This window comes from Ambystoma mexicanum, chromosome 4q (genome assembly GCF_040938575.1).
Source record: "Ambystoma mexicanum isolate Mex_15411 chromosome 4q, UKY_AmexF1_1, whole genome shotgun sequence".
In the NCBI taxonomy this organism is placed as follows: Eukaryota; Metazoa; Chordata; class Amphibia; order Caudata; family Ambystomatidae; genus Ambystoma; species Ambystoma mexicanum.
This window is the reverse complement of record NC_090928.1, coordinates 1,271,133,454-1,271,157,143: the sequence shown is the minus strand read 5'-3', so window position 1 is coordinate 1,271,157,143 and position 23,690 is coordinate 1,271,133,454. Positions and strand designations below refer to the sequence as shown.

Sequence of the window (23,690 nt, the reverse complement as noted above, 5' to 3'; positions counted from 1 at the left end):
GTCGGTAGGGGTCACACCTCCTGCTTCCCCTGCTGACTCCAATCCCTGTGGACTCAGCGTCTTCGGCCCTTCAGCCGGCTTGTGGTCCAAGCATCCATTCATAGCACCCTTCTGGGTCGTGCAGCATCCCGGTGAAGCGACAGTGGGCACTAGTCCTCTCTCCTGCCTTCCATCAAGTTTCAGCATCCTCGCAGGTAAAAGGGATGGGGCACCTGGTGTCTATTGAAGAAGTGTTGCTGCCTCGCTCCCCATTGAGTATACACTTCCAAGGCTGAGGAAACATTGAAACACAGCGGAATCAGGAAGTGTACTGTTTATATTTAACACCTGCTCTTCAGACTGTTTTCAAATGTGCAGAATGATACATGTATTAATGAGTTTCACTTCAGTTTTTGTAAAACTGTGATAAACGATTATTCCTGTGGGTCGTTTTCCCTTCGACAGACAGTACCCAGTGATCTGTGTTGTAAGTTTAGATACAACCATGCCCTTTAATGGCAGGATTTAGGATACGGTCCTTTTAAATTGTGGTACCATCTGTGGATAACACCACAAATTGCAAAACATTTGTTGTACAACTAAGTTTAAAGTCTTCAGCAACAAACAGATTTTCCTTGTAAATATTCTCATCTGTCCCTCTCACTCCTTGCACTCTTGCTGACCAGCTTTGGTCTTGCACACCTTTTAGCACTGGGTCTCTTTCACCAATGATAGTCTATTTATTCATTTCACTTTGCTCATGACTATGGTGTACTTTAACACTGTACACGGATATCAACTGAAATAGGTATACATACTGCATTGGTCTTTGGGCAGTGTTATCTAATGTTTGTTTTGTATTTTATGTTGGAATATTAGTAAAACATCTCATTTTATGAATACACTAGATGTTGTGCGTTTGTTTTTGGCATATAACTATTTGTTCTGATTTAATCATTGCTTAAATCATTGGTTGATACGAAAAGGTTTTGAATCATTAACCACATTTTTCAACTTGTGGCTGTAGTTCTTTCTGTTTTGGTTCAAGTATCATCATTGCCCATCCTGCTGCCTGTCGACTAGGGCACCCAAAAACGTTTTGTTTTGTGTGTCGCTCCTCATTGATCTCTCTCGTCAGGCCTTTCCGTCAAGTCGCGTTTGGGGCATTCGCAGGCTATAACCTGCCAGGTGACAACCTACATTGTGATTGTTTTTTATTTTCTGTTAACAGCGTTATATGTCCAACTCATGAATACATTTGCTGGCAACACATGTACAAGTATTTGAGGATACAATTCATTGTGGTGCATTTGCATAATGAATAGAAGAGCTCACCCGGAATAGGTATCTACGCCTCCTTATACTCGCAAGAACCCTGCCAACCCCGTACCACAAAATGTGGATAGTCTCATCTCAAGGTGCTAAGCAGTACCTCTTTCTACACATTCAATTCTTATCACCCTCAAAATTCACTTCTTGCTAGAACCTGGTTCCCCTCATATATCTCTGCTACACTAGCAGTTCTCCACACTGACACTTCTACCTTCTCCCCAACCTGTTGGGAAGGGTGCAGTGTGGGGTTCCTCATCAATAAGACTCATAACTGCCCCTCTAACCATGTCCGACATCAACTCTTCCTCTTTTGAATAGGCCACTTCAACACATCCCTCATATTCCTCTCACTGTTCCGAATCTCATTTCATTTCCTGCTTCCCTGATTTGACCCTTCTCCTCGAGGCACTTCCTACCAACATCCCCATGGTCATGTTGGGAATTCTAACCTTCCCAAACTCTCTGCAGTCACCTGTCTTGAACTTAAATCTCTCCCATCTGCCACTCCCTCTACAACCAGCCTAACCACTCTGGTGGGAACTCTCTTGACTTGGTATTTCACTCTAATTCACTCTGCTCCTCTGACCTCTCCATTCACCCCTCTCCCTCTGATCACCCCATTGTTCACTTGAACATCTCGATCCCTCCACCTTCAATTCCTGTCTTCAAAAACTACAAGGAAATTCAGGAAGGACTCTTGCTCCTAATCTGGAAGATGCAAGAACCACCCTCCTGCCTCTTTTGCGTAATCTTGTTGCTTCCATTAACTGCGCTTTCTCTGACTTTTACTATGCACTTATAACTCCATTTGACCAACACTATCCTGCTCGCACATTCACACCGTCCCGTCCCAGTCCTCAGCCTTGAATCACTTCTGAAACAAACACGCGTACAGGCTTATGATGCTGGAGAAAACTACAGACACCTTCCCTACTCTTAGCCTACAAGGATTCCCTTGCTTTCTAATCACTGCCAAATCCTCCTACTTCACAAACCTAATTGCCTCTCTTTGCAATCACCCCCAACTTCCAACTAGTCCCCAATCTTTGCTCATATCTCCCAAGCAAATATCTATCGCCTCCTCACTTTCTGTTAATGACTTTGCTCACTTCTCTTCCTCTAAAATGAACACTCGCAGCCATATTCCCCCTCCCTCCCCAGCCCCGTTCACCACCGCTTTCTACTTCTCTCCCATTGAATTAGCACATATCATTTGCAGTGCCAACCCATCTAGCGATCCTATTGATCCTTTTGCTCCCCAAATGGTCAAATACTTAGTCCCAATCACTTGCCCGTACCTCCCTGAGCTGTTTAACTATCTCTCCCCACTGGACTCGTCCCTGCCTCCTTCAGATCTGTAACTGTCCTACCCTTATTGAAGAAACTCACTGCTGACCCCAACATCCTGGCAAACTATCACCCAGTTTCTCTCCTTCCCCATTATTCAAATGTCCTTGTGAGGGTGGTCTTTGACTGGATCACAAAGTACCTTGAGGGGGAAAAGCCTTTGCGACCTACTTCAATCTAGCTTCCGTAGTAAATACCAACAAGATTGCACTCATGAATGTCTCCAACTTTTTCTCTAATACTCACCGCTACAAACCATTCTATACCCATACTTTTAAACCTTTCTGCCACTTTTGACACAGTCGACCACTCCTCTCTCCTCCCCAACCTCCAGGACTTTAGGTTTCGCAAATCTGCTCTTGCTTGGATCACCTCCTACATGGAAGGTTGATCCTTTAAAATGTCATGAACTGGTAAACCGCCAACGCTGAACGTCCACCTGTTGGCATCTCCCAAGGCTCAGTCCTTGGCCTCTGCTCCTCACCCTCCATCTCCTCCTTTCCCGCCTTCACAACTGGCATCTCAAACAGATTATGAACGGTCTCACTGCAATTCGTCACTGAATGGCTCTCCGCTGCCTCATCTTGAACTCTTTAATAACTGAAGTCCCAGCTTCCAATGCCATCCCTACACTCCAGACGTTATTGCTCCTTACGCCAAGGCTTGCAATCTTGGGGCCCCGTTTGATAGCGACATACATCTGCAACAATTCATCACTACCACTGCCTCTGCTCCTCAACATTCTGAAAAGGAGTTCTTATCTTCTTAATAACCACTCTACAAAACCTCAAATCTCCACTCGTGTGCTCAGCAAATTGGACTACTGCCCAGGCCTACGATTTGGCCTTCCTCTCTCTGGACAAAGTCCTCCACTGTGCTACCCGCACTCTACAACCTACCTAGATTCCCCTATACACAATTTCTAAGACTAAAAACATAAAACATACTAGTTGGCTCTACATGCACACCCGCTTTCTTCAAATCCCTTCTCCTAATCTAAAAAGCTATCAATGGTCCTGCTGCTCAGTACCGGTCTTCTTGTATCTCAGCGGACTCACCGTCTCATTCCCCGCGATCCTCTCTTGCTTCTGCTCTTTCTCCCTATTCACCACGCTTCACTGGAACCCGCTCCCCTTAACAATCAAAGCCACACCAACGGTGGATCTGTTGAAAGCTTAATTTAAACTTCACTTACTAGCTGAGGAGGGAACACCCCTTGCCCTCTCCCCCATCCTCTCTTTCTTACCCCACCACTGCCTCGATTGACCCTTAATAATTTGATTGTGTACATGTATGTAGTATTGCTTTTTTAGTTTGAAACACTTGCCCCCCTCACCCTCTTTAGGTTAATGTTACCTTTGTAGGTTATCTGTTTCTTATATACATTTTGTTTGTTTTGTTTTTGTCCCTGGCATAGATCCTAATATTTTACACCCTCAAACTAGCTCACTGCTTTTTCTCACCTTTATACTGCTATAGAAGATCAGACCTGTGCCTCTGTTCTGACATTACCCTGCTGGGGTTAGCCTTTAAGACTGGCTTCTGCTCCTGTCCTCCATCTTCTCTTGGCTGTGGCAGACTTCTGTATTGCGGTCTGATGAATCCCACGATGACACCACATGTCAGAGATGGCCTCAAGTACACACCAACACTAAATGATTTTCAAGGGTATTTATCCTCATTTATCCTCATTTCCATTGGGCCTAGTGTCCGTCCCTCGCTCCAATTTAGAGGTGTCTGGGAATCGGGCATAGCTCTTCAATAGGTGCCAGCTATCCCAACCCAGGGATAGGTGTCCTAATACAGACTTCCCTCAAACCCGGATTGGTGCTAGTGATCGGTAACCCCCAAAAACCTAAAGTCTATCTTCAAACGATGGCCTTACGGCAAGTGCCTTATCTATCTGGCCTCCCTCAGGCAACAATCTAGGATTCCTACCCCACAATTTCCTCAAGATGTGGTTTAAGAGACATGCCTTCCAGACCCCCCCCCACTCTACACCTTCTTTGGTGGTCCTGTGCTCCACTGTTCCTCTCCCCACGTCTATCCCTTTCTCCTCAGACTCACCCCCACCCCGTTCTAATCCACACAAAGGCTCTCCTCCCCCAATTCATCCTCCTCTGTCCCTCCGATTTTCTGCGCTCCAAGGTCTACCTCCACCTTTTTCATCTCACTTCTCCCCTCTCAAACCAGCACCTACTCCTCCCTCCACATCACTACTACTCTTACCTCTGCTGCACCACTGACACTCCTCTCCACACTACTACTCAGTTACCTTCCTTTCACTACCTTGGTCACCCTTTCACTCACTTCCAGCCTTCCTACCTCCATTCAATCTCACACTTGCATGAATATTTTTTATACAGTACCACTTTCACTGGGCAATACCTCACCTTTTCTAAATAATCTGCTCTATGCTCCTGTACCACGTCATGCCACCTTCTTGACTCTTGGGTTGTAACCTCCTCATCCTCCTCTGACCAAACTCCAACAACCCAAGCTGTCCCGTTTCCTATCCATGCTTTTTTAACCCTCCTGCCATTTGGGCTTTCCCATTGGTTCCACAGGCCAATCAGTCCCAAATGTCACAAATATTGTACAGGCAACCTTCATGGGATTGGTTCAACAATCTGTAAATGGGCCTTGTACGTCATTTCTAATTGAAATTAATGTCCTTGATCTTCTAATACATAGACATTTAAGGACCTCCTGGAACTCGCGAGACCGACTGTAAAATGTCCCTAAGTATTGAACCTCCTAACCTCCTGAACCTCCTAACCCATCAAAGCTGGCTGATGGGTAAATTAGTCCTAAACAGCCATCTGCACTGAGTGAATCGATTACCCTCCTTATCAGGTCAAGGGCTTTGGAGTGGTCTACATTGCTATCATCAAATGATGCCTGTGGAAACACTCTCGTGAAGAAACTTGGGGGCATCTGTGAAGGCATTCCCTGAATACAGTGGCCCACAGCGACTACTACTTTTTCGTCTCGCTTCACCCACACCCCCCAGTTAGGATCGTTTGTAGAGGGGTCCCCCACCTATACCACTCTACTCCACATTCAGCAATTATTGTCCACATAAAACGAACAGTCAGCCGGTGTTTCTTAAATACAACGCAATGTCTATTGCTTTCCTGGGTGCCTCACCCATGCTTAAGAGATGGTCCATCTCCAGGGATCTTGCTCACTATAGATGAACCCACATAATGTGCGTTTTCTTGTCATGTGATTGAATCCTTCCCACTAGAGGAGTGGGTGAGAATTATCTGGGGAGATATAAGCTAGGATTCATCTGTGTCAGGGATTCGATTTACACCACCACTCACATGAAGTGTCTACACCTAGCTTAATCCTCTCATCTTCTGGCAGAAGATCCAACTTCCCTATCCTGTCAAAATTCTTCACAATTATTGGTTCAGCGAACTGCCAGTCAAACAGCCACTAAGGAACAGTTATTCCTGTACAGTCCCTTAAGATGCAATCGCTACTTGAGCAAAACAAACCTCTTTTTTTATTCAAGGCGGGCTTGTGAGTTGAGGGTACAGTACACAGTGTGAGCTAAGAAGGATCACACAAGCAACCCCGCCTTTGCACACTGATAGGGGTCAAACTAAGTGTGTTCAAGACAAAAACCGCCTTTCATAAATCAGCAACTACATTGGGTCAGGATCACCTAAAACACATTTTATTCAAAGAAACATAAAATCTCTGCACACGACGGAATACACATCACAATACACAATATTTGGGAGAACACAAAAGCAAGGGTAAACACCAATGCTACATACACGCATCAACAATGTATAACTGCGATTGTGCAGCTGCGTTTAAAGTGTTAGTAACACCCGTGAGAGAGCAGTTCATGATGAAAATCTAATAGCAATCCACAAGACGTGGCAACACACAATGTGTATCTGGATTAAAGGGAAGGACAGATGAACACATCAATTTCTTATAGGATTGGACCCTTTAAGCCGTCTTCAGGGCACAGAAGGAACAGTAGTGTGTGAGCTCATTTCCAATCAGGTGCTATTCAACCCACAAAAATACAAACAAAATGACAAGCAAAAAGTAAATTAACAACTGACCTCAATTAGGACACCCTACTAAAAGAAAAGAACTACATTTCTGATCAACCACCTTTCATTACTTTAATGTGTGCAAGGCTGGAATATGGAGACGTCAACAAGTGGTACGTTACTGTGATCCGGATTTCTACGGATAAGGGAAAAGATGAAAAAATCTTAATATATCCTACAAATTATTGCACATATATAAAATGATCGCAGTCATGTGTGTTACCTTCTCGCCTTTTATGTATGCGCTACTGCTGCAATCTGGGCATCTAACTAGGATGTCTGCTTATGAACCCAGAGGAACAATGGACACGCCTTTTGTCCGATTAGAAGGACTAGGCATTATCCTGTATGGGCAGAAGGATAGAGAAAGCGCATTTTATTTTAACTATAGTACTAGGCAATTGCGAAATTGTTCAAAAGACAACATGATATTAGAACTTAACTCCATTACAAGTGGCATGACAACAAGCAGAAATGTACACATGTAATGTTTAGCTGATAAAACTTGGCGGGTAAAGAGAAAATGCCTTTTACTACCAATATCTTACCTCCAACGACCACTAGACACAGGTTTATAGTATTCTCAGACCCGACACTGGTCCCTCTCCTCTGACTTACGACATGCCTTACGACATGTTGACCCCTCCTCTGTTTTACGACATTATGCGTACCATCCTCTATGGAACTTATCGACCTGTACGACGATGATCCTGTATATTTGTATACTATTACTGTATCCTGTATAATTTGTATAACCTGCATAATATCTATATTATCCATTACTGTAACTTGTATAATATGTATAACTTTCATTGTATCCTGTATAATCTGTAACGATGTAAGCTTCGCATTATCCTACCTGCTGCGCCCTTCTGCCTATGGGTCTGGAGCGCATTAGAAATAAAACAAACAAACAAACTACTCCTGTATGCCGCTGTGCCAAAAGCCTAAACAAGGCTACACAGCATCCTCTATGGGAGAGAAAAATGGAGAACACATCTCGTTTTAACTGTGGTGGCATAGACTGCTACAAGGTGTTAGCCCAATTATTCAATGACATAATATCAAGATTACATCGTAATATAGGTAGCAAAGTGTAAACACTCTCACGTGTCATTTCGGCTAAACGGAGCTTTGCTGTTGAAGGAAGGTAAACCCGCCTTTCACTGGTCGCATATATCATTATGAGGACAAGAGACCTCGGAGAAATAAAAATGTCTGCCGGAAAAAAAGATTCCCAGGTCTGAACGTGAGGTCGGAGCTAGAGGAAGCTAAGGAATTCCCGTTTGTACGTCAAGGGCGTATAAGGGTGCCATCTTGGGGAGGACTGAGATAATGTCACAGCAAAATATCGTAGAGGCCATGGCTGCACACAGACATTTAGTGCCTGTAGGGACCATCAGTAAACACCACAATCCGCAGAAAATTGTCCTAATTGGTATAGTACTCAGCACCAATTGGCTAAATAGTAATGTACACGGTCAGGTTGATCACTCAGTATCAAGCAACCCTGCTGGATCTATAAATGGATTGGAAAGGCTGGTTGTCTATAGCTACCAGTCTAAACGGATATTAATGGATGAATGAATTCCATTTGATGCTAATGTTTAGGCCATTATTTACTGTGTCTAAGGTGAAAATCATGTTTTTGCTCAAGTTCCCGAAGCATGAGGTCCCCATCCCCACCACGTGGGGAACACTTCACAGTTTGAATGATGAACCATAGTAGATTGGCATGTTTGTGTTTAGCCTCTTTGAAGCGGGCAACCAATAGTTTATCAGTGATTTGAAACATGGGCGATGCTCGCAAATCCGTTGGCGGATTTCTCTTTTGGTTTTACCTATGTATAAAAGGCTACATGGAAATCTGATCCCATATTTAGTCAGGCAGTTCGTAAAGGAGACTAATCTCCATGAAAGGTCATTAAGGTCCACTTCTTTCAGGTCAAGTGACAAAAAGAGCACTTACCACATTCAAAGTGACCCGTTACTGCTGTTGAATGCCACAAGGTAGATTGGGAAGGTGATCCAACTTCAGGTTGCTCATACGTGTGTACCAATTTATCATTTAGATGTGTTCTTTTAAACGCAAAACAAGGTTTGTTGATAGAAAAATCATCTGTGTGTAAAGTGCTCCAGTTTTGAAGAGCAGTACTTCTCAGATGGTGTCTTATGGGCGTGAAATATGTCACAGGTAATTTTTTCCACTCGTCTAGATTGTTTGGTAAGGCACATCTGCCTGTTAGTATTGCATGCTCATTTTCGAGCTCTTCAGATAACTAGGGGAGGGTATCCGCGTTCCTTCAATCTAGCACACAGCCGTTTGCTATTAATGTCAAAATCCTCCATTGTGCTACAGTTCAGGTGGATCCAGAAAAATTGACAGAAGAAAAGATTATCTCTGAGGCTTTGGGGATGAAAGCTACCATTTGCTAAAAGTGTATTTTTATCAGTAGGCTATCTAAATAGATTTGTACCCAGTTTGTTATCTGTGGTTTTATAGATTTCAAGATCTAAAAAGGGCCTTTTGTCAAGTCAGTAGCCATTGTGAAACTAATACATCTATCTTTGGTATGCAACCACTCCAAGAAGAGTACTAAAGTAATCCGGATATCATTAACGCACCGCTGGTGGACATGCTCTCCATATTCCAGCCTTACACACATTAAAGAAATGTAAGGTGGGTGATCAGAAATGTAGTTCTTTTCTTTTATTGCTCGTCATTTTGTTTGTATCTTTGTGGGTTAAATATCACCTGATGGGAGATGAGCCTCACCACACACACACTACCATTCCTTCTGTGTCCTGAAGACGGCTTAAAGGGTCCAATCCTATTTTCCATCGGAAAATGGAATGACCTACCCACCTCATTAAAACTTGAGCCTAACTACCTCACCTTCAGGAAAAAACTGAAAACCTTACTTTTTAAGTAAATCCTGGTAACATACTGAATCAATTTGAGTTAACTTAGGCCTTCTCTCGCCTAGTCCTGTCTCTTTTTCTGTTGTCCAGTCTATATGTAAGCGTTCTGATGCCCGCGGGCTTTAACGCTATATAAACAAATAAATAAATAAATAAAGGCATTGATGTGTTCACTCCATCCTTCCCTTTAATCCAGAAACACATTGTGCATGGACACCTCTTGTGGATTGCCGTTTAAATTTTCATCATGAACTGCTCTCTCACACATGTTACTAACAACACTTCAAACACAGCTGGGTTGCTTGTGGGATCCAGTCCCTTAAGATTCCATACTGCCATCTACGGTCAAATACCCCTCTACACAGTCCAGGACCAACCAAACAATAATCTGCTAGCATGACATCTTATCAGGAACTAAGGAGCGGGAACTTAACCATCAGTCAAAGGAGCCTTGTATGTCCATTTCCTGACGAGTACATATATTATTGCACATATAGTTTAAAACAATGCAAATTAATCAAAAAACGACATTGCCTCACATTTCTTTTCTTAAAAATCATTAACACGTTTCCTGTAAACAGCATTAACATTGAAGACTAAAACATTCATACAAGTATTTGATAAAAAGTTTTAAACTGCAATGCTCAATGAAATTTCATGTAAATTTAAAATCCTGATCCAAAAAGAATACATAACTAAACATTAATCAAATAATATACATTCCGTAAACATTTCCTCTTAAAGGCATTCTCCCCTGTTACTTCTCTAGTTGCATATAGGATCATCCTGAATCTTAAAAACGCAAACCTAAATGCACTAGAGGGATGTTTCCATAAATATGGAGGCAAAAGGTTGAATGGTTTTATATCCAGATGGAAGTGATAAAAGAGCAGATACTGAATCATAAGCAATTACCAATCAAGGCGAGCTTGTACGTTTTCTGTTTTACTCTACTAGTGAAAGCTGGGGGGTGTTGGCAGCAGCAGAGCCATGAAGACGTGAGCCAGCAGAGCTCCGTTGCCGGGCAGTTTATATCCTGCATTAATCCTAACAGAACTATGTACCTTTTGATAACCGTGGAGAAGTAAAGGAGGAGGAGCTGATCGCCGCCGAACAGTAATACCTCGGCGGCCTCATCAAAGCGCTGGCCATCTTGCAGGAGGACGCTGAGCGTGGCCTGACGCGGCAGTCAGAGGTGGCACTCTGAAAGCACCCAAACACCAGAAGAGACAGAGCCTTGTCTGCAGATACTATAGAGGAACACGGGCGGCAGGCAGGATCAGAGTGCAGGGAGGGGAGCGCGGTTGCTCTGATAGATTGTGAGCTCTGCGTGACGAGACTGGCTGGTGGTGGTGGCCGAGCAAACAGAGAGCAGAGGAGGGAAAGAGGCTGCTCCCGACAGAGCGAGAGCTCTACGCAACATGCCCAGCCGGTGAAACAGAGGCAGAGTAGCAAGGAGCAGGTATGGAAAGGGGACTCCGGCCCGAACAGAGATGCAAGACAGAGGCTGGTCCCATATGGAGAGCTGAACTCCTGATAGCAGGAGCAGCAACTGCATGTTGGGACAGACACACAGTGACAGAGCCAGCGTCCAGGGCAACAGAGGAGGCAGCTCAGCGTTACAATAAGTGGGAAGAGGAAAGCTCCCTCCAATATATGCACTTGTATGGAGAAAGTGCACAAACAATCTGGGTGTGCAAATTGCTATAGCTGGCAAAGGGAATAACAGCGCATGGCAGCGTGCAGCGGCTGGGCGCATACAGGCTGACAGACCAGGGGAACGAATATTGGACTTGGAGGAGCTGCGTTCGACCCGGCGGGCGTTTGTCGACGCGGAGGGAAGGGACAAAACCCTCAAGGAAGAGAGATGGTGAAAAGGCAACAAAAGATGGAGGCATATGTGGGGGCAAAATCGAAACAGCACTATGTAAGAAACCTGAAGGCGTCTCACCCGCTAGTACCCGGGGATCTGTCATCCAGGTGGCCAGGACACGGCCATCGCTTTTGGATCCAGTTCCTGGGGGTGGACCAGTACGGGAGGATCACCTGGGGGAGGGGTCTTTGGGGAGTGAGAGTTGGACACCGGATAGCGAGACGCAGTATCCCCGTTACCCCATCCTACCAGGTACGATACTTAGGAACTCAGCACCCCCCCCTGTCTTTTACAGCAAACACACTTTCTCACAGACAGCTCACTATGAGAGAAAACGGACTAACACCCAAGCCATGTACCTGACATGTCCCAATACAATGGTCAGGCACTTAATGACCATCACACACACCCGACTTGCATTACACTTCCCCCCCATGGATAAAAGGCGAAGCAGGAGAGCACACTCTAAGCAAGGCAAAACACATGGGGAAGCAGCAGTTCCAAGATGGCAGTTTAACACAAGACGGCAAAGCAGAAGGGGATCGCAAGGACGGGTGTGCCCTTGACCTTTTCGACAAGGAACCATTACTTTCACGAGCCCTTGAGAATAGAAGATCAGGAAACTTGGCAGAATAATTCTGTACTATGTGTGGGTGATACCCGGGGCCCTCCTGCGTCGATAATCAAGGCAGAGAGAATTGCCTTGCCTGCAAGCCACTGTCCTTGGCTCCTACAACAAAGCAGTACCAGTGAAATCAACACAGTCAGTGAGTTGGGGAGACTGATACAAGACCAGTCTATGCTGAAGCCAAGGTTGCAAGCAGCAACATTGTATGGCGAGCGCTGAAGCGAACAGTGTGTTAAAACGCATGTGATAACCAATGCAAGTGAAGTTGAATAACAGATGAGTGATTTAACTTTGAAACTAAGATACAATACCTTTGAAAAAGTGGTCCAGCGCCGCCTGCATGCTCATTCGAAAGGTCTCTGTAAGGTATCCAACTAAGAGTGGAGAAAGGTGAAAGAGTGGCAAAGTACTGTGCATCGAAGCGGTCCTGCGACGGGTCAAGCAAAATCCTGTGAACAGTAAAAAGTCTTTGATGTTGACACTACCAAACTAATTGATGACAAAATGAATTAAATTGGTCTGAGCCCGGCGGAGGGATACCGATTGAACATTGTGTCAAACCGAATCTGAGCCAGGCGGAGGGGGATTCGAGGTGAATAGGGAATCACCTGAGAAGTTGAGTATGTGTGAAATGCCAAGAGAAAAATCACTTCTTGTTTATTTGTCGCATCAGGACCACTGTGAGAAGAGACTTTGAAAGGCAAAGAGACTTGGGTACAGAAGGCCCCGATGCTAAAGTTTGACCTGCACCCTCGTGCCAGAGAAGTCAGAGACTGTGCCAAGCTCGAGTGTAGGGAGGACAACGGCATGAACATCCCAACATATGATTTCTTGAACATTTTTCTTTTGCAAAACATTGTTTCCCACACTATTTTTATTTAGAGATGATAGTATATGCCCTTTTATGTTTACAAGACACCACTAGGACTGCGTTATTATGATGGTCATAGCTTTCTCCCATCTTTAGATTTAGGATTAGATGGGTGTTTTTGAAACCCTTTCATTTGAAGTTCAATAAACACCCTTGACCTGTGGTCACTTGCGTCTGTCTTACTGTTGATTCCATGCCTTCCTTACAACAAGCAGGCTGCAGATCGGCAGGAAGATAATGCAGAGACCAAACCATTAACTGGAGGGGTGACAATGGGGAGTCTGTTGGCAATACAGGACTTGAGGAAGGCACTAGAGAATAAAATCCAGGAGGTGGGGGTGGATGCGACCTTGACACCTGCAGACTTAAAGAAGGTCAACAACGGAGTATCTGAAGAAGAACAGGTCAGTGACCTAGACAATGTGGTGGTACAACTGCAGAATCAGGTTAAAGGCTTGGTGGGGGCCACAGGGGTTCTTGAGGAAAGGAAAAAGGTGTAATATTCGACTGGTGGGGGTGCCTGAATGAGAGGAAAACAATAGTACAGAATTGTTTGTGGAAAAATTGGTACTGGACACATCAGTACTGTATTTACCATAGAGTGGGCACAGAGAGTGATCGTAGCAAAACTGATTAATATTAGGGACCGCAATGTGATCCTACAGGAGGCGAGGCGGCAGTATCCAGCAAGGGAGTGCGAGGATCATTATTTTTTCCTGACTTCACGCAAGAGGTCCAGAAACAGCACAGGTCCTTTGATGCAGTGAAACTAAGGCTTCGTGAACATAATCTGACGTACATGTTTTTACCGGCAAACTTGAAGGTGCGTGCCGACGGGCACTCACATTATATTCTCTCTGCATCGGAAGCCTGGACCTGGCTGAAGTCCAGGAGAGGACAGCCAGTGACTCGGGAGACAGGCAGCGGCGGAGGAAACTCTACAAGAAGGAGGGAACTGAAGGTGATGGACCCATGTAAGGATTAAGGCTGGATACGGGGGTCGATCCTTCACATGAAAATGAACCACAGTGATGAGAAATAAGCTGGAGAATGTAAATTGGAGGCGGAGTTGATGACAGAGCTACACCCCCTGATCACAGTCCCACCCCCTGAGCACAGTTGCATTGACTGTTGAGGGATGTAACTGATATGGCGGACTGGGCAGACTGGGTAGTTACACCACACTCTTCCAACATGGTCTGCAGCATGGGCATGCAGCATTTGGGGGAGAATGGATTCTGCAACAGATATATTTCAGGGGAATTGGGAGTTGTACGAGGGGGAGGGATAGGGGAGTTTGTTTGAGACCATTGACAAATGTTTTTGGAAGGGAGGATATGGGAAGGGAGGGTGGCGGGGAACTGGTTGGAAGGGAGGATCGTAAGGTAGGTATGATAGTCTGATCACGCGACAGAACAGGGTACATTTACACACACACACCACTGGGAAGATGAATTGTCAGGGCAGGAGGCAATATCCCACAGAGTCAAGCAGAGCTGAAAACTCAGTATATGTTTCAAATGGAATGAATGGCGGTTAAGATAGGGACATGAATGTCCAGGGATTAGGTAACCGGGCCAAACGAACCAAGGTACGGAATGTCTTGCAGTGATATGGTTTTCAGGTGGCTCTGCTGCAAGAAACACACCTAATAGGGCCGGACCTGGATGAGGTTTGTCGGAAGTGGGGGGAATGGTGGTAGGGTACACAGTTTCATTGTATGCCAGGGGGTTCCTGGTTTGGGTGAAGAGTAAGGTTCCTTTGCAAATCGAATCAACCAAAGAGGGATGAATGACTCAGCCAGGCGTAAGCTCATGTCCACAGATTTACCATCAAAAGCAGACACTGCCCCTGTTATCCAAAAGTATGGGCATTGCTGCGACCGAGCCCTCCGGTACCACAGCCAAAATGGAAGAGTCACTCATTGTAATTGGTTATTTATAACACGCTTAATACCCAGAGGTTTCTAAGTGCAGACCCGGGGATCGAACCTGTGGTGTTCCACGTCGTCTTGCTTCCAAGACGAGCATGTTGCCCATGAGCTATCCTCCCGAGAGAGAGACTCAGGGACGTGCAAGGCTGCACGAAACTATGTGCAGCGCTCACTACCTGAGCATAAGACCTCAACAGGTCTCCTGATTGTAACAACTCTGCCAGCGTTGATTGGATAGTCTGAGAGTGAGATGCACCCGCACCCCCCCCGCCCATCGGAATTCGTCGTACGCATAACCTTCATTGCAGCATCAACACCTTTTAATTTGTGACTGCCTGAATTATCGATCCTTCCCTCACACAGAAGTGGAGTAAGGGACTCACCCTTTACACGCAGAGCGCTCGAAGGACCACAGTGTCACTCTTTCTCCTCCACCGACAGCAGACTGCACACTTGTTAACGCACTGCGTTCCCTTTTTGAAGGCAAGCTTCTCAGGCAGAGTAGCAGCAAATCACAGCACAATTGATTGCCACAATTCAATAATAATGGAGCACGGAGCACAATTATCAAAGCAGCTCATCTCCCAAATAAAGACTGCCAGACTGTACACTTCTCAAAAACTTTTCTGACGAGTAAAATAGAAAATAACTTTCTGCGCCTACAACATGACATGTGGGTTATACACATACCCCAGCATATGTCAAGCAGAGCCTCAAATGCCACAAAAATACCATGCAGTGGCAGTCAATGCTCCACATGCACGGCACTAGCCCAATTGATAGTAAAACACATTACAATAATTTACTGAAAATGTCTTCCTAACATTTGCCAACTGCTATAAAAAAAACAGTTTTAAAATCCCATCATGTGTTTGTTCAATTTTACTGGCGCAAAGTGCTTAGCACCATTTTTTCACAATTATTCCTTGAGCAAGAACTCACAAGCGTACTGAAATATGCATCCTTTCGTGTATTTCTAATGTTAATTACCCATGTGCTTCAAAATAGATCATTTGGCACAAGTAAGGACCACGGTTCCTTGGGTAAAAGTGCCAACCCCCTCATGTGGTATTTAAAACATTGAATTTTTGATCAATATTACTTTTTTTAAAGTGCTTTAAAGAAAAGCAAATTATTTGCAAGTCTTGTAACAATGGAGGCCTTATGTTCGGGCATCGAGATTTGGCAGTGACCAGTGTTTACTGTAGCCCCCGGCTAAAAACAAATCTTCCCCCAGAAAATTCTTAGGAGTACCCACTACCTAGACAATGCTGTTTTCCACAGAAATGAATCCATCTGCAATGCAAGTGGTCTTCAGCCTGAGCGCCAACAAGTGAAAAAGCAAAGACCATACTTCAAACCCAGCATGGAGGGAGTACTACAGTGTCACAATCAAACCTGTAAAAATTAAAATAATTGAAAAAATTAGATTAAAAAAATCTAATTATAATTAAAATAATTATTTTTTCATTTTCACAATCAACCCTGTGCCCAAACACAGAAATAGGAAAACCAGTCACAAGCAAAACCCTAAACTGTGCACTAGCACCAAAAGTAAACAGCCTTCACAAACCACATTTGGCTCTCAGGAGGTTTCGGACTACAAATCCCATCAGCCAAAGCCAGATAAGTGAGTATTGAAGGATTAAGTGAGTCATAGTTCAAAATAGCTGGTGATCCACAGGTAACAGATCCACCCCTAGACTGGGATCCAGCACCAAAAAGAAGCCAGAGCCACAACCCAAAGCCAAGACTGTGCTCTAACCCCACAGGGAAACCAGATACACAATACACAATCCCAGAGATCAAAATTGCCAAGAGCTGGGAGCTATGCATCTCCCGAGTGTAGCCTAGAAGAGCATGGTTTGCTTGACACCAGTTTGACTTCTTGGGTCAACTGGTGCAATAAAAACCCAAACCAAGGCATTAAGGCTTGTGTGTTTGGAAGGTTGGGCAGAACACTGGAACTCAATTACAAGATCTTTTAAGTACAATGGGCACAGATCATGGGCAAAGGGTTACAGTGTGCATCACCTGTGGCACGCTATATATGGTTATGAACTTGACTAGCTTCTCATTGCTCGGGGGTAGCTCCTCTTTATTGGGTAATGCCCAATACCCAGAATGGCTTTAAACTCCTGCGCACCACATCATTATTTCAATGCCTGCAATCAACATCCTAGACTGTGCTCCAGCATCAAAAAGGAAACCAGAATCACAATCAGTGTAACACAAAGTGCCTCTTCCACCAAGGAAGGAAGGAATCAGACCCTGCTGGTTATTGCTTACATAGCTCTGGATATTTTTCATGTGATTGCTTTATTCATTTATGTTTATCAAGATAAAAGACTATCAAATGTTAACCAGCAAAGATTGCAGCGGCTGAAAGAAGTCCACCTAGACATGAGAAAGATTAAAAAAAAGAAATACATGCAGTCAATCCTTTCAGTCACATATTCACACGGATCACATGCATTTTGCTGGGAAATTCGATCATGACTGATAGCTTTGCTATCTCCTTTGATGACCATTGCATCGATGCTAAAAATTAAACTCTGTACGGCTTACAACGGAAATCATCACCTAAAAGGTTCTGCCACATTGTATGTAGAGAAAGAGTGAGAATCACCAATGTAAACAATAGATGCAAAACCCCAAATCAAAAAAGCAATGTCCTTCTCAGAGCCAACATCCAAGCTAGGCAAGCGATGCCCCGCCAGAGCACCCTAACAAGAATATGCAAGTAAGAGAGGTAATGCCTCAGCGTGCAATAAAATAAAAGAGAAGCAGTGCCCAGAAAAACCATACCATGAGAATAAATACCTCATCTGAACATCCATAGAAAACAATGAACAGAGTAACAGCCATGAATCCAGTCTCCTCAGTATTATACAAAAGAAGCAATGGCCAATCAGAAAAATCATAAGGAGAGGCAGACTACCAAAATAGGAGAAGCAAAAACCCCTCCAAGCTGCCTATCATGGGAACCAACAGACCCTCTGAGTAACCTAAGGTGAAAGTAATAAACAGAGTACCAAATTAGGGAAGGCAATTCCCCAGATTACCAGACCAAGTGAAGAAACCCCCTCAATCTACCCAAACAAAGGAATCCATGGGCAATCAAATAATCAAAAAGAGACGCAGAGTACCAAACCAGGAAAAGCAACAACCCCTCCAAGTTGCCTACCACAGAAACCAACGGCCACTACATGTAGCCTACCACGAAAAGAAAAGCAAGGAAGATAGTAACAAATTAAGGGAAGCAATGCCCCAGAATACCGAACCAACTAAAGCAATCCCCCCAATATACTCAAAGCAAGCAATGGGAAATCAGAATAACCAAAAAGAAGCGAGGTACCAAAGCAAGGAGAAACACCGCTTCCTCGGAGTGACCTAGCAAAAGAAGCAACTACCCCTCTGAATCCTCTTCCAGGTGCAGCAATGCCATTCCAGAATACACTCATAGAAAATGGCCATTAGCAGAAATAGGGCATCGTGGCAATATTATGCCACACATACCCAACTAGTCAAATAGGAGTGCACAGTGCTACTTTTTGATGGCAAACACACATTTCAAAAGAAAACCAACAGTAGGCCCGACAAAAGATGTGATTGCACAAAGCATAGGACGAACTCTGGAATATGCAAGTCATTTGGCAACAGAATAATCCCAAACCGGTTTCACAAACAAAGCGTATTTCTATCATGGGACGTGTGGAGACAGAACTAGAAGTTATTAATTCACTTCTTGTGGTCTGCGGTAGATGTTTCTTTAGCAGAATGGCTGACGCATGTGTGCGCAGCATAAATTACTATTAAAGCAAGTATTGGTCCCAATCAACCGACACAGATTGTTAGCTAAATAACATATTTTAGAAGCAATTGGGCTGGAGACGGTAATACTTTCATTTTTGTAAAAGCGAAGTGAAAGGAGAACAGTGACCATACTTGAGTATGTTCTGTTTGTTGGAGGTGAGTGGTCAGCGCAACATATATGCCAAAACTATTTCATTAGAGCACAGTTAAGTGGGAGATGGCATGTGAAGTGGTACACATAGCTTGTAGCGGTTTGGTTGGTTACCCACCCATTGACTGCCCAAGTCAATGCTAATCCCTATGGCCAGTCCCAACCACTACCTGCCCCTTTCCGCCCAAAACACATCCTCCGGGGGCGTCTTTGAGCTAGCTCCATCAAGCAGGAACTTCAAACTTATAGCTCAACAGCCAGATCATAGTTAATGGCTTAATTGCAGCAGCTAATGGTGTCAATCATGTCTTAACTAAGTCTGCCACAGCACTTTATTATCTGTTGCTTGCAATGAAGTCCTGTTAAAAACAAGCATTGACAAAGCCAGCAGTCAGTCTTATGTATAATTAGTGAATAGGCATTTGTCAAGTACTGCTGTCAAATGTCCAGGTAATCAAACCATCTTCCAGCTGTTGCGATCTTATGGCCAAGTAGTACCATAATAACAGTATCTAGCAAATGCCCATCACGTTGCTAAACAAAAGCCCAAACTGCTGGCTTTCCCAATGTTTGTATTTGGGTCCTATACCATCAGTCCTTATGATAGCCTGGAAAATGGCTGGGGAGATATATATATATATATACACACACACAGGTAAATATTCACATGCACTCTCACCTACTTTGCTTATTAAATGCAAAGCATGACCAAGGATTGGGAGGAGAGTGGGCAGCTTGGCTTGCGCGTTGGTCGAAAGAAGTTGGGCTTCCATAAGGAGCATAGTAGTAAAGACGTAATTAGACTGCCTTCCTCTTTACCTTAAATGACTAATCCATCATCCTATAACGTTTTCCACTCGATAGTTATGCATAAGTATTCCCAATATAACCCTCTGAGGCATTTGAGGTGCTGCATTTGTCCAGGAAGTACAGAGAACTCATTATTTCGATTCTGTACAATCAAACCCAGAGGTAAAAGTGGGAGGAAACTAAAGGGTATGACTTCCCCTTACTTCTCTGGGAAATCGGTCATAGTTCCCCTTTATGTGACCTGGGGTACCGTTCCAGGACAGAAGGAAAGGCCACTTAAAAAAAATAACAGTAACCCTGTTAGGGATTTGAACCTATCATCTGGTTTAACAATCCTGTGTTAAACAACATTGTATTATCTCACAAGTGATTGCTAAGCTTTTTTTATTTAAATGGCCTGCTTGAGAATGAAGCCTATTTTATTTTATTTATTTTTGGATTTGTAGAGCACACTACAGCCCAAAGGCATTGAGGCGCTAAAAAGGCTTGAATACGGGTTACAGAAATGCGGCCCAACAGAGTATTGCTCAGTACAGAATGTTTTGTTACATTATTTTATTTTTGGATTTGTAAAGCGCACTACAAAGCCTTGGGCAACGAGGCGCTGCAAGAAGACTGAAAGTAGGCTTGCTTCAGGGTTATATGTGAGCGGCCCCAGTTAGATACAATTGCTTAGTTACAGAACGGTACATGGTATGATACATTTGAACAGTGTTACTTAGATGCATACAGAGATACATACAGATGGACATAAAGCCCTTTCAGACGAAGAGCCTAGTTTTTATGGCTTAACGAAAGGCTGAATGAGAATCAATTGACCTGATCTGGGACTGGAGCGTGTTCCAGAAGGTGGCGGCCATGGTGGGGAAGCTAGTACCACCCAGGCAGTCACGCAGCAATGTGGGAATTGCCGTAGGCACAAGGGGCTTGTTTAGGCACAGAGGTAATGTGATGGGCGGGCGTATCTGTGGCTACTGTCATGTACATGCCCCTTAATAGGTGTGAATGGTGGGAGAAGGGGAGGCTACACAAAGCTAAGCTGCATGCTGAGGGGCAATGAGGTGGTCATTGAAATGTAGATTTTTTTCACCGCCTTTACTTAAGTCTTGGAGAAGTTTTGTAAATCACATCTTTTTGGGGTGGAGGGAAGGACCCGGGTGTGTGGTTTGAATGGGGGGGGGGGTGGGAGGTGACTGGAGCAGGAAAAGGGGCGGGGCAGAAGAGCATCCTTCCACTACTTGTTGCACACTTTGGCCACTGAATTCAAACCCGTTAGTTGGGCGTGGCATCACTTAGGGTTGCTCAACCTCACGTTTCCTGCGGACATGTGAGGATGTCACCCCAGAAGGAAGGATGATGGTGAAAGCGAAGGTCTGCAACGAGGATGAGGGGGGCACTGACTCGTGGTGGAGGGGCTTCAGGGGAGGGGGATGCTCTGGCATGTGGAGGAGGGAGAGTAGTGTGGGATGGGTCCTCAAGCCTGTGGTGTGTTGGTGGGGATTAGCCGGGTCATATAAACTGAGGGGAAGGGGGGCGGGGCTACAGTGCACAAGTCTGTGATGAAGAAGCAAGTCAGACCTGCAGGCAGTCTGGGGCAGCGGCGCCCTGTGCCCCCCAGCGCACGCGACCCCCTGTGCCCCCCAGCGCACGCGACCCTCCGTCACCATCTCTTACCTGCGCTGTCTTCTCCCGGGTAACTCTCGTCCCACTCCCCTACTGCGCCCGGGTACCGCTCCCCGCCCACGGCCTATCCCCAAGCCTGTCAGACACAACTTCGCACTCACTTCCGGGTCGCACTGCGCATGCGCCCTGTCACCGGCACAGTACTCCGGGCTTGTTAGAAGGTCAGAGGTCACGCGCTTGCGTGCTCCTTCGCTTCAAATATACGATTCAATATTTAAAAAAATATTAAGTATTCACAGAACATATCCAACAATATAGATTGTATCTGTATTCTGGTACGTTCAATAGTTTGGCGATATTGTTGTAGAGTGCACTCTGCAATTCACATACACAGCCATAACAGGATATGTCTATAAAGAGCGTTGTGCACTCATTATGCAGCAATGTCTCCGACGCTCCACGTGTGTGGTCGATTATCTTAGTCCTGTATATTATGCAGGCCGTTGCCCACCTCAAGATGGCGGCCGCTCAAGGGGAGCTCCGCCGTCACGTCCTTCTTCGGTTTCCATAACAAATGATCCTAGTGTTTATTTCAACAACCTTTATTGAATGCTGTGACAGTACACAAAAACATAGATTCACTTCTGCTACCAAGAACTGGCAGGCACGGGTTACGCATGCGCAGAGTCATGTTTTTTTCAATAGTGCCGATGAGTTTTGGAATGTGGTTTATAGTGCTGGAAATTGAAACATTTAATCTGGGAACCTACCACTTGCGTGGCCCTGGTGTGAGTGTGGGTGTTAGATCCTACATTAAATGTGGAAGTTCACTCGCGAAATGTTATTAACCTAATGTATCCATCATGTGTTTTTGAGTTAATTGATTTTTATTGAAAGTGAAGAATAATTAAGTAGACATTGTTAGGCAGAATCCTGTGCAGTGCCCTTAGGGACCACTACACACAATTAAGACTACAGGTGGCAATACAAGTTTTACCTTTGGTACAAGCCTGTACTACTAGGTTAAAGTGGTAGCAATAGCGGAGCAGCCAGGCTTATCTCAAGAGTATATGAGCAGTAGCAGAGATTACACAAAGGGACCACAATTCTATGGCAAGACAGGAGGCTCCTATTATGCATTCAATCTTTACTCTGACAACACAGCAGCTAAGAAGCAAAAACGTTTGAATAAAACTTTTTGAAGAAACATTTTTTACAACTTCAATGAACAATATATAAAATATTCCCAATCCAAAATGGAGGACAGGTCATGCCCTCAGGGTAGCCAATGGGCATTGAGCCAGTTCCATAAATGTCCCTTCCTCTAACACCAACTCCTCTTTCTTTGCTGCTGACTAACACAGCTAAATTACTCCTTGTAGTTTGTGCCTTACTGTGCATTGTATGGAGTATAGTTTGTTAACTTAGTGTTACTTTATTTCATATTGTTAGAGCTTGAAGTGTTTTATAGCATTGCGGGTAGAAATTGTCATTTCATCTTGGTTTTATTAGTGGGCTGAAAGCGGCGTTCGCGCTCGAACGCTGACCTCGGGTCAAGAGTGTCAGTGTTACATTGTGACACCGCTCCGTGTGGAGCGTGCGCTTGGTAATTGTGTCTGTTCTTTTTCGTTTCAAGGCGTTCGCGCTGTGTAATTGGAGATAATTTACTCGTCGCCTGCCCATCTCAACCCAGGCAGCGACGCGTGCAAGGAATTCTCCCTCATGAGAGGGTTTTGTTTATTTTAGCCCGGCTTTCCAGAGCGTTCGCGCTCCTTTCTGCAGCCGGGCTCGTGACGTGTGCGGTTTGTTTAAAGAAGCTTAGCTTCTTGCCGACACGCGTCACAGCAATTAAGATTTACTGTTTGGATTGTTCCACACGCGTCGCGTGTGTTTGTTGGTATACGCTGCTCGCGTATGATAAGAGGCACGCAGGCTAGGCCTGCCGGTTTGTGCCTTTGACTTGTTAGGTGCAGGGGCATTCCAAACATTGATAGCACCTAAAGGAGTGGTTTGTTATTTTATTTCATTTCATTTTGTTTCATTTTATTTTAAGTGCTCTGTTTGGTCAGCCTGCTCGACTGTGTCCACTCCTCTCACCCTGCTAGGGTGTGTTTGTATATTAAGCCTGCTCGGCTGTCACCAGTTGTCACACCCAGTGGGTGTATGCAGTTAATTATTTAGCCTGCTCGGCTAATTTTGGTGCAATTTGCACGCAGCCTGCTCGGCTCTGTTGAGTGGAAGTTTTCTCTTCTGTGGTGACAAAAACAATTATGGATAAGACTGGCATGGGACAGAATATGGTCCCAGTTTCAGCGGATGCCAG

General features: G+C 44.7%; 1 protein-coding gene across 3 annotated transcripts in view; it reads right to left on the bottom strand.

Moving 5' to 3' along the window:
* LOC138468363 (cullin-9-like) overlaps positions 1-21,546 on the bottom strand; it is a 1,322,368-nt gene extending 1,300,822 nt beyond the window's left edge. For 2 of the 3 annotated variants that reach the window (XM_069608893.1, XM_069608894.1), the window contains exons 1-2: positions 21,419-21,532; positions 12,475-12,612 (exon numbers count right to left, since the gene is read on the bottom strand). In XM_069608893.1, coding sequence (XP_069464994.1) covers positions 12,475-12,580 — 106 coding nt within the window. In that variant the 5' untranslated portion in view covers positions 12,581-12,612; positions 21,419-21,532. Of the gene's footprint in view, positions 1-12,474; positions 12,613-21,418 lie in introns of all 3 variants that reach the window. The other variant, XM_069608895.1, reaches the window with a different exon arrangement.
* Between the last annotated feature and the right edge of the window lie 2,144 nt (positions 21,547-23,690).